The sequence below is a fragment of the Triturus cristatus genome, chromosome 9, assembly GCF_964204655.1.
Source record: "Triturus cristatus chromosome 9, aTriCri1.1, whole genome shotgun sequence".
Lineage (NCBI taxonomy): Eukaryota > Metazoa > Chordata > Amphibia > Caudata > Salamandridae > Triturus > Triturus cristatus.
In genome coordinates, this window is record NC_140592.1 from 514,904,892 (window position 1) to 514,918,645 (window position 13,754).

The 13,754-nt window shown below is 41.4% G+C and overlaps 1 protein-coding gene across 1 annotated transcript in view; it reads right to left on the minus strand.

The window, feature by feature from the left end:
* The window catches only part of ACTN3 (actinin alpha 3), a 196,626-nt gene that overhangs the window by 41,730 nt on the left and 141,142 nt on the right, over positions 1 to 13,754 (minus strand). Inside the window, exons 9-13 of the mRNA XM_085625497.1 lie at positions 7,582 to 7,674; positions 6,303 to 6,533; positions 5,732 to 5,879; positions 3,727 to 3,877; positions 1,480 to 1,588 (exon numbers count right to left, since the gene is read on the minus strand). Of these exons, the coding sequence (XP_085481623.1) occupies positions 1,480 to 1,588; positions 3,727 to 3,877; positions 5,732 to 5,879; positions 6,303 to 6,533; positions 7,582 to 7,674 (732 nt within the window). The remainder of the gene's footprint in view (positions 1 to 1,479; positions 1,589 to 3,726; positions 3,878 to 5,731; positions 5,880 to 6,302; positions 6,534 to 7,581; positions 7,675 to 13,754) is intronic.

Below are 13,754 nucleotides of genomic sequence, written 5' to 3' on the forward strand. Positions count from 1 at the left end.
ATTGTTCGCTGCATCTGGATTACAATAAAAGCAGAATAATCTCTCAATCCCAGGTCTTTTGGCTACCTAAGCAATGGCCATTAGCATGACAACATACATCCTAGTTTGGAAGTCTTCTGATGCACTAATTGTTATGTAATTTTCCTTGGTTTAACTCCTTGACTAACCTACTAATACATATGGGGAATAAAAATCTGCTTCCAATATGCACTTAAAACAGATGCCCACATAATGGGCACAAGTGCCCTACCAATGTTTGTACAAAGTTCCCACAAACATTTGTGACAGTATCTTGCACAGGAGTGTGCAGCCACCTGGGCAGTCAAGGGCTTAACATTGAACCCGTAGAATTCAGTAGTACACGTATTCATTTTGGAGAGTCATTACAACCCCCAGTTTTGGCACCATATGGTGCTTCTGATTTTCATTCACAGTGTAAAAAGACCAGACCACAGTCACTGAGTTTTGATTTGAGGCTTCATAATACATATGTGTAGTGCTTCTTGAAATGTAGGCCTAGCTTCTTTACTCTCCTTACTACAATTTGTTGTATTGGAATTTTAGAGATTATCATTGCCTCTTGGAATACATTAAGGGCATCTTCAAAACGCACAACAGCAATTTCAATATGAGACAAAGCAAGACAAAATTTGCAGATTAAGGCTCCGATTACAAAACTCTGATACGTGCAGTACCACAAATCCGAATTCTGATTTTCACAGTGATTACCACACTCCCTGCAATTTTCCCTATACAAATATTAATACAAGCTGAATTTGATGCAGTAAGCTTCAACCTCTCCACGTTAAGTTATGTTTTCAACGAAAATCTTAGAATAGGAGATATTTGCTGGCCTCAGTAAATACCTCATTCTACTGTACCACTTCTTACACGGTGCAGTACATACCCCACCACCATCTAACCCCCACATAATTGGGGCCAAAGAGTAAATAAATAATGACAAAGAAATAATTTCGAATTTGAAGGCTATACCTAAAGCCCTGTTTAAAGAAATTAAAATTCACACAGATTAAACCAGCACTTTACTTCCTTCAACTTTTGAACTGCGACTGCACTTTATATGTAAGCAGCTTTCTAAAACTAGCTATCACTTTTAGGAAAAGTATGGAGGGATAACTATGCTGCTATTATTGTTCTATTCCTTAATGATTTTTAACTTTGTACAAATTATTTATATTCTTAACCTGCTTATCCTGCTTGTTGCCTTTACTCATATTGTTCCCACAGTTCGCCTATTATACAAAAGTATTGGACAGTTCTTTTTAAACTTTTTATGCAATTTATTTGTGAAATGTTTGTTCATGTATTGTGCTTTTATGATTGTTAAACTTTACAATCGAATAAAGTTATTTGAATTTGAACTTGAACTAATTTCGAAGTCTGCGATAGCATGAAACACATCTTACAATCAATCACCCTGCTTGTTTCTGCTACTGTCAAATCAGAACTGCCCCTTACCTCCAGGGAGTCCCTCCTTTTCTGGGTCAGGGTACCCAGGCTGTCCCACTGGTCACAGATGGCCTGGCAGCGGGCATTCACAGTGGCAGCATCATAGTAATCGAGCTCACTTTAAGAGAAAGCAATACACTGTCATTAAAAACATGACTGCCATCTCAACAAAGAAATTTGGAATTTGAAAAGAGCGACGCCAATTTACTGTCAGCAGAAGTCAATTAAAAGGTGACCTAGATATCGCTTTTATTGGGGTCCTGCCAAAAAGTACCATGCTTTTGTTGTCATTGAAAGACACATAAAAACAGTTACCTAGTTTGGGTTTAATCGGGTGTCTGTGAAAGCCCTCTGGGAGACTGGCTATTTATTCTTGATTACAAAGATGCTGGGATTAGCTTGTTGTTGATGTTTTGCTCTCTCTACAGTACCATTCTTATTCTAAGCCCTGAGGACCTGTGTATGTGAAGATGGTTTGACTGAAGGTGTCCTGCGCTTACCTTTCTCAGCTGTAGGGTAGAAGGGATCACCACAGTGTTGATGTGTAAGATTAGAAGGAGGATGGAACTCTTGGAGATTCTAATACACATTACAGCTAATTTGTGAACAACTTTTTCTTTCTCACTATACACTTATCTCTTATGTCTCATGGTGAAGCATCTTGAAGCTACCTTTTGAGGGCAGATAAAAGCAAATAAATACATATAGTGCACTTTGTAGTCTCTGCCTACAAAGGAGTTGGCATCCACAAACTTCCTTTATTAACTTTTAAGTTATTACTGTGTGGTTCATCCGACTAACTGTTCCTCCTCACTTAACCCACTAAAATATGGTTTTCACAAATTCCACTCGACTGAAATAGCTCTTGTTCAGAACTCAAACTTTCTCATTTAAGCCCATGATTACAGCCTCTCTTTCATGATCTTTCTTGCTGACCCCTCGATTGAATTCAGCACTGCGAACCACCCCACTATGCTCCCTAGCCTTGCCTCCCTAGGTTTTGGATTTGAGGCAGCAGAATGGCTCTCATCCTATTCCTAGAACCAGCCTTTTGGAGGTTTCTGACACATCCTTGAGCCCACTGCCCGCACCACTCTCAGTGGATGTATCCTAAGGATTGGTCCACCTCCTATGTTGATATCATTTTCTGCTTTACGTCCAAGACGTTCAAATGATTCAAGAGTCAATTTTGCTAACTTTGCACAGAAATTCACATACTTTACTTCACCAATATCCACCTGAACAGTTGACTATCAAAAATGTCAATGTACAAGAAACGTATTCTTGTTTTTCCCCCACATACCTCTCCTAACTGGTAACAGGACACAGCCAATAATGTTCCTTTTGTTTCACCAATCTTTACCTCTTTGCAGTTCCCATCTGACATGCAACCCCTCAACATTCAGATGTTTTTAACTCCTTGGTCCTCTTCTCTGGAATGGCTTCACTCACATACCAGCTCAGAATCATCCCCGTCCCCACTGAGGTTAAATGTGCCACTGACTCAAAATGGACAAATAAGGCCATGGCAGCTCGACCCATCTCTTTCACCAATCCTGAAACTGCAAATACGTATGCAGGCTTTACTCTTTGCTTGATGTGTACAAGAATCTATCACAGTATAATGTATGTGGTCGTGTCTCACTCACTAAAAGCCAAGATACGCCTCGTCCCTTGCATATAAGCCACCTCAACTGCTACTTATCCAATGAACCATTGTATGCAACTATGTACAACACTTAAAAGGGTACCAAATCATTAAATACAAATACATATAAAAGTCTGATAACCTTCAACACTGGACTGATATTAATCTGTTAGACTGACAATTTCAATGACTTGGAATGATAACTGTTGGGATCTAGAGTAAAAAGATAGTAAGCGCAGGAAAGATATCAACATATGTGAACTGGTTGGGATCTGGATAATATATGATCAACTCCAATAAAAATGTAGACAAAAATCATCAGTTGGCTTTAATTTTTGTTCCTTTAACATTTCATTCCCTTGACTAACTGAACAAGTTCAAGTGAGAGATGGGATGAGTATGTAAAAACTAGAGTACATAGATAATGATTATTCTAAGAGCTGTTGCTCTTTTTGAATTAATGCAGAAAGTGGGCGATCACTAGCGATTTTCACTTAAACATCCAACCACTCTAATAAAACCTCCTATTATAGACAGTTACAATAAAGTAGCTCAGGGAGATGAAAAGGGACATCGGCTTTTGTAGGGCTGATGGTTCTAGTTCTTACTTGAGTTCCTGGGCGATTGCAGCAATCTGTTCCACGCGGTCCTGGTGGGCAGCCAAGTCGCTCTCGAATGCTTCATGCTTGCGCAACAGAGCACGGATCTCCATCAGTGAGGCTGACTCATAGTCCCTCAGAGTCAGCATCTCCTCCTTACCTGTAAGGAATGGATATGTATAACATTGCATTGAATTGGAAATAGACAGAAGTTACTTCATCCATACACATTGCTGCAGGGAGGGCAAATGTAAAACACTTTGATCTTAGGCATAAAAAATCAAGCAGGGTATTGCAGTCCTGGAAACAATACAACAAAATAGCTAATCAGATTAAGGGTTGTCAAAAATGATTACATATAAAGGCCCGACCAGAAGAATGTGTTGTCAAAGTGGGGAGGAAAGGAAGGGAATTGCATTATGCAGGTTATTTTCCAAGCACGGGATGGATTTTGAATTATTCAGAGCTCTTGAATTACTACTTATCATCAAGGGTGACACCAGCCTAATACTTCTTGACCCCCCCAAGGGTACATGGAAGGGGTAACAAAGTGACCAACCCCACCCCCACCCCCTTGATTGGCTGGCTATAACATGGACAACATTTTGTGGCAGCCATTACAGGACTCGGGAGGTGGTTCTCATTGAAATGCAGTTGTAGTGAATGCCAGGATTTGAGGGTCACAAAAACACATAAAAGGGTGATTATCAGGTGATTTTAGACAAAATTAACATCAGTTGTTGATGGTGTTGAATTCGCTGTAGGAATTCTGGTGAGTCCTAAGCTGATTTTATACTGGTAAAAATGAGAACCCTCTGATGAGATTTTATGAACCACTTGTGAGAGAAAATTGTTTTCTCTCATGATTTTCTTACAGAGGTTATGGAAGGTGGTCCAGAAGCTAAAATGGGAACACATTTTCTATTTGTTCACTCTATATTCCTCAGCTATGCGCGAATAAAGTCTGAGACTCTGAGTACGAAGTGTATTTTCAAAAGCAGCAGCAGCCTGTCAGTTCTTTCCCCACAGTTCTACCGTAGCTTCACCATAGTGTCCTAATGAACCAGTACAATGGTACTATTCTGTGGTTATGGAAAAAGTGTGGCACCTGAACACTGTCTTGATGGAATCAAAGCTGTAAAATTGATACAATTTGCTGGAAAAAGCCACTTGCTTGTAATTCTAGTTCTTCACCATGGTATCTTCATTAAATTCATAAATACTAAAATAAATCTCAATTTATATGTGTGGGATCTAGACACAGTTTTGAGAACTACCTCCTTCCCTAAATATTTTAATATACATATATAAAGAATTAATTTCAATACCTACCCTGCTATTAAAGATGTACACTGCAGACGAGGCATTTGCATTCTAAGGGCTCTGACAATACTAATGTGGTATTCTGTCTTGGGATATAACTGAATACCCCACTATTTCTACATTTCTGTTAGTATAGTTAATTCTTAGATGCAAGAATTCCACTGTATTCCAAGAGGCGCCTAAGCAGACCACTAGAAATGGGGAAATATAGTTGTAAGTGGTGTTACCACACCCAATTTGTGGTAATTCCCCATTACAGAGTTGATTTGCCACTTAGAATTTTATCAGCATTCAGCTGGTGAAATATCTAGGTGGAAAACCATGCTATTTTCTTTTAATTCCGAATTTGGCCAGTATTTCCTGTAACAGGACGAATAAGGAATTACTCCCTTCTTACAATGAAGACCTAACTTCAGCATGTTCTCACATGTGAACAGCAATATTGAAATGGGTATATTCAGTAAGGAAAAATCAAAACAATTAGAGTAAAACCATACAGTGTCTTTTGACTTTTCATCTGAACTTGCACTATTTAGCTCCAGTGCTCTGTCTACAATAAACAGCATGACAAATGTTTTCATTGAGCACATAATAGCATCTAGCCACTAGGAACAATACATAGATGTGACCAGAATTAGCATGACAATTGCATTTATTTATGTTCATGTGCCCTGAAGTTCTCCTCCTGTACCTCTAGTCCAGGACTCGTGTAGGGAAGCCTTCTGCTTAAACTTCTCGGCCAGATGGTCCAGTCTTTCAAGTCGTCGGATCTCAGTCAATAGCCACTCCTCGTAGCCCTTCTCCACCTGTTCCAGACCTTTCCAGGCATTGGCAATATCCTGTGGGAATGTGTACAAGTTCATTACCTATCTGATCATTGGTAGCATTGGTGGATTTGTCTTAGGTGATTTCTGGGGTTAGAAAATTTAAAGTCCAAGGCATTACTTGGAAGTCATTTGTAGAAGAAAAGTGCTTGATACTACAACTCTAGTGCAGATGCCTTGTGGCTGGAATAACAGTGCAGATAATCAATGTCTGTGATAAGAGTGCCAGTGCAATTGTAGGTATTATCGAGTGCCATCCTACCAAATCTTTGTGTCATGGGGTGGTAGTATACTTTACAAATGCACATAACATGGGATAAAGTTGGCCTCTATGTGAGGTTGAAATAGAATATTTGTAATGCACCGGATACAGTTAAATAAATAGTCCGTAAAGGTGGAATAAGCAACCAAACAGCACCAGCTCTATACAGTACTTACTGACACCATCTTTCCCTCTGAGGGCATGAAAGCGGGTCTGTTGCTGAGCCGCAGCTTGGTCTGCAGGGTGTTGAAGTTGATCTCCAGTTGGCACTTCTCCTGCACACGAGGAGGCTTGTGGACACGGCGGTAGTCCCGGAAATCCTCCAGCTTCTTCTGCATAGCACTCATGGTCTGCTCGGTGGTGCGGTTCTCCAGCCAGGGAATTGTGCGTCTGATCCATTCCAAAAGCTAGAAGAAGTAATGAAGGGTAGAAAGGGAGCTAACTCTGAAGTATGGCACACAACACCATGCTAACATCAGAGGAGTACTTGGAAGTGGTGAAATCTTCATTTCTCTTGACTGCCCTTGGATGAATGTGATCAACTGTCATACATACAATGAAATGAAAGAGTAGGGTCTTACGTCATCCCTTTCATGAAAGAGCCTCCCAAAATGCACTAGGATTTAAAAAACGAGTAGACGTATACTTAACTTGGATCCCAAAATCGTAGGCCCTGTGTCGTATACTAGAGTTTTCAGGGCAGAGGGAGAGAAGGCAACATAGGTTCTACTGTAGAAATGTGTTCATTTAGGTTCAATGACAGTAAAAAAAGATCAAACCACTTCCTGACACCCGCAAATATTTTGAATGAAAAAAAGGGACTCTGGCATTCGCAATGGAGAAAGTGCAATACATGCATTGCTTTCCTCAATTCAAGCTCTTGATTGTTCTAAGCAAATCCCAGCTTACTATGGAATGTGGTCTGTAGCTTTACCCCTAAAAGTTCTTTTTTTTCCTCTGAAGAGGCTTGTTTGCCCAGACCTGTGCCTACCTACACCCGTTTCCATCATGTGAACATGTGGCAATGCGATATACATGATCCAGCCTTTCACTGGGGCTGAAAATAAACTTTTTAAGCCAAATGCCTTCTCAGTAACTTACTCATTTTATCTCTAGCAATATGGCCCTCACTTATGCACGTCTGTACTCTAAACAGACTCTGATGGCGCCCATATTTTTAATCTCTGAGAATATTTTGTAACCCATACCATCTTAACATCGGATTTAAACGGGCCATCTGGTAAAGGTTGTTTCAATTGATCTCAAAACACCAAATAAATAAAATATGACCAAAAGCAGCATTCTAGAATGCCTATTGCTTGTGACTGTTCAAAGTGCAGGACTGGGCCAAGAGAATCATTATTTTTATCTGCCTTGGACTGCTCCTATAATGCACAGCCTTGAGTTTGGGAATGGTGGAATAGCGTGCAGGTTACCTCGACATAAAAACGTTACCTCGCTTGCCAGCTTCTCATACTCTTCCATCAGCTTCTCATTCTCTTGGTTCACTGCTAAAACTTTACAGATCCTGTTTGCAGCGGTTTCAGCCTAAAACAGGAAAGAAAGAGAGGGCACAATTAGTTACACTGCCATATTGCAAAAAAATATCCATTAGATGCTGGCTCTGAGTAGGTAACTGACATTTTAGAAAAGGTTGTCAAGGAGACCAGGCATGTTTGACTAGAAGCACGGTGGTGGTCTCTTTCTGGGATCACAATTCCACATTTGTGCCTTCCAGGCCAAAACACTAGATGAAGATGACGAGAACACCACCAAAAAGTGAAGTTGCGGAACTGTGGCAAGATGGAAACGTGGTGGTTGTGGCAGGAGCTTTGTGTTTGTATTTGTAAGGATACTTTGTTTTTCCACTAAGCACTGACATTTTATTAGCATTATGAAATCAGCAGTTTATAAAAACTATATGAATAATATGTTTGAATGTATAAAGATTTTCTAATTCCATAGGTGAAATAAAGTTATAATCTAGTTTAATAAAAAAGGACCTCTGTCAGGGAGAGGCCGGACGGGGACCAGAGGCAGCGTACACCGGTCCTTGGCGGCCGCCGGAAGAGAAACACAGGTACAGCCACGAAGGAGTTAAGAAACTCCTCACGCCTTCTCCCCTACAGGATGACGTGGAGAGCGTCGATGCGGATGACCAATCACCGCTGAGGGAGGCAGGGAAAAGAGGCCTCTCGCGAGAGGAGGGGGCGAATGCGGAAGCCGGGGAAACCGATGACGCCAAAGAAAACAAGCCGGAAGACGCCAGGAGGGAAAGGAGACGTCCTGACGAGCCGGAGAAGGGGAGGACAGCGGGACTGACCCCACCGCCGTCACCGAAGCCAGAGACGTGGAGCGGGGACTGGTGGACGCCCCCGGGAGACACGAGCTAGCCGCCGTAACTCAGGAGAGTTACGGCTCTGGCGGTGAGTAAGCAGTCACCGGGGCACCCGAGGGGGAGGAGGGGGACGGGTATTGTAAGTCGAACCGCAGTTGGTTGTCAGAGCTGTGACTAAAACAGTTCCTTGGATGTTGCATTTAAGGCCGCCTTGCACATTAAGTTCCATGACCCTGCAGGGCTGATTGTTCATTTTGTTTTTGCTTTGACTTTGGGGGCTAGTTGTCGACGTTGGGGTAAGGGAAAGTCTGCAACCCTGGCCGGCACTGTTGTTATCTCACCGACCTAAACCCTCCACCCCTATAGGCTCACAAACCCCGCTTATATATTTTTTTTATCACGACCCCTTTCTCCTATCTCTGCGCGCCCCTCCCTCACGTGCCTCACAGCTGTCCCTACTGTACAGCACGGTCATCACCGGGTACGGTGAAGAGTAACTCAGAAGAGTAAAATAGGTCAGGATATTTACCGCCACTTGTTTTTTCTGTCTTTTCGAGTATCCTGGGGTGCCACCACTAGCGAGGAAGACCACATTACCAGTGGACAGAAGCCCCCTACTCACAACGACTCAACCATTCCATCATCCCCTGATGAACTACATCCGGAATTCAAGATTCCTGTGACTTTCTACTCATTTTTCCATTTACCATCCACCCTTCCTGAAGACCGAAATAAAAATCTTGTCACCATTGCACACCCCATACGGCCTCCTAGTTTTCATTTCCGACCCTCCCTCCGACAACCTCATACAAATGTAAGCGATATAGAATAGGTCTTGCTTCCAATTTGTGATGCTTTCAATCACTAAATGGAAAAACCTGGCCATCAGGATTTAGATATACACATGCCATAAGTGGACAAACTTGGTGGAACTTAGCCCTGTGTACACTAAAAGCCTTAAATATTGGCTCCAAACAACCAGCTAATGAGGTAATATGTGCAGTCTTAGTGCAGACCAAAATGGCCCCGCCATATGGATTGCACTGAGAGCAGAGAGTCTGCCGACCAGCATGTAGCGACTACACAGTAATTTCAATCAAGTAAGCTTTGTTAGCTCCGCTTGAGTGCCTATCTGCCTTGAATGCCTGCAGTTTTAAGATTCTGTGCCTGAGTGACAGTGAAAAACATGCAGTGTGGAGCCGCATTTAGAGCAGACCAAAATAGCTCTGCTGCATGGACTGCGCTGAGTACGATGAGCTGCCGAACTGCAGTCAGTGACCCCAGATAAGCACTAACAACACCGCCGACACGCCTAAAGCACATAATATCTGCAGTAGCACATAATACCTGTAGTATTGAGGGTCTACAGTTAAGTGGTAGTTAAAAAATGGTGCACTGTATGGAGGCCATGCAGTGTTTGAAAAAAAGACCTACCACCGTTGTCTCTTCTTGCAGACCCACCAATACAGCCTGATATCAGGCTGCCTTTAGTTACCTGTAGTCAATGACCACACAGGGGGCCCAAAACACTGTATATAGGGCGCTGGCCAAGCGGTTGTCCCCGCAGGCAGTGGCATGAGCGGTGATCCCACAGGAAACAAAATGATGGCATAGTGGGTGCAACCCGCCTGAGACCTGCGGTCAACGGTAAGACTTTAGCTGACGGGGAGCACGCTCTCCCATATGCCACACCATTGATAAGCAGTGATATTGACAATGTTGAAAGCAGTGAGTACTGCAGCGTTTTAACATTCTACATTGTGGTAGCACACATGTTTAGAAAGACAATGAGGGATCAGCCAATACCGCAGCTCCTTTACTAGCATTTCGCTGCTAATTAAAGTGCGCATCAATCTCACACCTGCTAGCAGTGGTGAAGCTTACCCCTGTTCACATTAGAAGCCTTACTAGAAGCCATGCTAAAGTTCTTAAGCTTCGGGCCACTTTTCAGCCCATTTCCTTAAGCACTGCATGTACACTCTCCATTTCCATGCAATTAAAACCTCAAAGGCGGAATGGAAGCGTGTCTCACTCCAAAAAAAGGAAGTCATGGAATCAAAGGTGCAACAACAATAATGGTGCACCTGGACTAGTGCTGCTATTGTGATGCTTTCTGCTGCTTCACACAATACCAAATAATGGACATACATATAGTATGAGCGCCATGGCATGGTAGAGGAGGTCATCTGAAACCAGCATTAAGAAACTGCTCAGAAACACTGCCACTGGTTTGATCTGCACTGTCATCCCTCAGACTATCTACACACAGGCATCTGTTGATCTACTGCCAATCCTTATCACAATCTTGTATCCACTATCTCCAATATTTCGTAGGAGCACAGAAACAAGTACAGTTGGAACCAAATATCATCCACATCACTTCTGACAAGATATACCAGAAGTAAAATACCCGATACAACATGGTTTTAAAAAGAGCCCAAAGCAAACCTAAAACGAGTTAAAGCAGATCTGCCTAACCCCGACTTGCCTCTCAAAAACAAAATTACATTGATGCAACAATGGATATGATCCTCAAGACATTAGCAGAGGTTCATGATCTGGCCAAATCCACAAAAGTTAACACAGATGCAATGCAGAATGAAATTTGCACAATCAGTACCGACGTAAAACAAATTAACAGTAGGATCGCTGAAACGGACAAAACAATTAGTAGCCTAAAAGACTCCAAAGTCAAAAACAGCAAGGCAATCGCATCACAGAACATCACAACACCGACTCCCTCCAATGAGTTGGCCGCCCTTGAAGACAGGAATAGGAGGGGGAAACTTCGTATTGTCGGCATCCCGCAGGGTGCAGAAGACCCGGCTGGGTCATGCATCTTGTTCTTAGGAAAATGGATCCCGCAAAACACTGATGTGTTTGAAAAGGAACTGGAATTTGAAAGAGTGCACAGAGTACTACACAAAAACTCCCTAACCAAACTCATCTGCGACCGATTGTATGCAAACCACTACGCTACCAATAAGTGGAAAAACCACTAACATTCATAAGAATGCACAACCATATTCAATGGAAAGGAAATAAGATTTACATTTTGCAGGACTACTCCAAATCCACACTAGAGACCCGAATGTTTTCCTAGACTTGTGACCATGACTGAAGGTAATGAACTGCCAATTTTCATTTGCCAGTTCGACCAAATACCCAGTAACAATCCAGGGCATCTCGCATATTTTCAATGATCAAAACGCTCTCTCAAAGTTTCTGTGTGATAAAGCGGAGAGTGAAATGGACACATACTCACATAAGGCTGCATTCAAAGCCAACAAACATTAGACTATTGCATTGCTCAAAAAATGCCTATTTACTTACTAATGCAACACTCTGAAGCTCCTAAGTGGACAATTTAAAACATCTATATTCTTTACTTATACAGCTGATTTATGTATTTATCTCCACCAAATGATGTGTTTTGATGCTCTGATTGGTTTATCTCAGATAGTAACAAGTTTAGATATTCGTTGCTATACTGGTTCATACCCAATATATGATCACTTTAAGTCTATTATATACTCACCTTTACAGTATATCTACCCGTGGTATATCTCAAACGTTGAAGTTATATATGCAAGTTCTCACTCTGGTTTAACAGTAGTGATGCAAGCTACTTCTTGCATTACTTGTTTCCTCCTCAGATAATGTAGGATGCTTTTCCCACATACCAAGGCTTTGGGGTTTATCAGTAGTTTACATTACGCTGGTGCTGCATTCACTACAATGTCACAGCAATATCAATGATGAGTGTTCGCACTGGTTGTCTTACTGCGCCCAATTTTAAAGTAAGGGCACTTTTAACGTGTCAACCATTAAGCACTCTAAATTGCGCACTTGAGGGGTAACATATATATTTTATTTACAAATGTTTCTATTTATTGTTTGCAATATAAACATACAATCAGAGAAATCATGAATACACGATACAAATAGAAGGTTGAGCAGTAGCATTCGATATAGGACAAAAGATCTAGCAACGTTCCCTTCGAAAGAGAGCAAGAGGTTAGAATCTAGGTTCAATATGAGGGGTCATATTAAACTTCTGAACCACAGCTTAATCATAACTGCTGTATGTTTTAACTGTTGAACGTCATGTAAGATCCTACACCTAGTATTACAATGTTGTTAGTTATTAATGACTGTTAATATCTATGACTAACTGTTTCCCTGGGGGGTATTTTCCTCCTTTCGCCATACCTCTTACATGTAGTGGGGGAAGGTGGAGGGTGGAATGCAGGTCAGAAAAATAGGATGACATTTTTGATACTTTTGTTTATTCTCGTTTTGCTATTGTTTGCACTTTTTTCAGTATCATTTAAGAAATACTTTCTGCCTTAAACGAGTGAGCACATCACACCTAAACGGTTTTGACACAGTTCTACTTTTAACACTATCATGCATTATTTGGTACACACTGAGTGTATTTAAATACAACTGCACTTCTATGACTACTCCTCAACACTACTGGATAGCTATGTCTCATAGTACATTTCTCTTTAGTCCTTACATTTATGAGCGACATCACAATGCCCAACCTAAATCCATTAAGTTCCACAAAGGAACTAAGAACCCCCAACCCATACCAATGACAAACACTAGGCAGAACATAAATGTAATATCCCTTAATGTTAAAGGTATCAACCACCCAGCTCAAAAAAAGAAGAAACATTGACTACTTGTACAAGTCGCCGGTGATATTATCCTGCTCTAGGAAACCAAGGTTGATACTACACATATCTCATCACTCAGAAATAACCAATTTATTGATGTAGCTTGCTCTGCGGCCGTTGTGAAGAAAAATTAAGCTCCAACTCTAATTTAAAAAAAGTCAAACACAGATATGGTTTCCAACTTATCTGCTAAACAAGGAAGATGGATCATTCCTAAACTTAACAAAACAATAGTGACTTTTTTTGTGATTGTCTACAAGCCCACAACTGATGACCAGTCCTTCTGGAGAGACCTGTCTGACCAATTTAGTTTAATCCCAGACATAGACATGATTATATTTGCAGGTGATTCCAATCTCCCGGCTAGACCCTGCACTTGACAAAAATTCTCGATGTGTATACCGACCCACAAAACCCATAAGGCCATAAAGAACCTGTGTTCCAGAAATAACCTAATAAACACTCGTAGGACATAAAACCCTGATGAAAGAGATTATAACTTCTATTTAACTCCACACAATTCATACTCTTGTATAGATTACTTACTAATATCGGGACACTCAATTAGCAAGGCTGACCAAACAACAATCAAACCAAGAGTGATC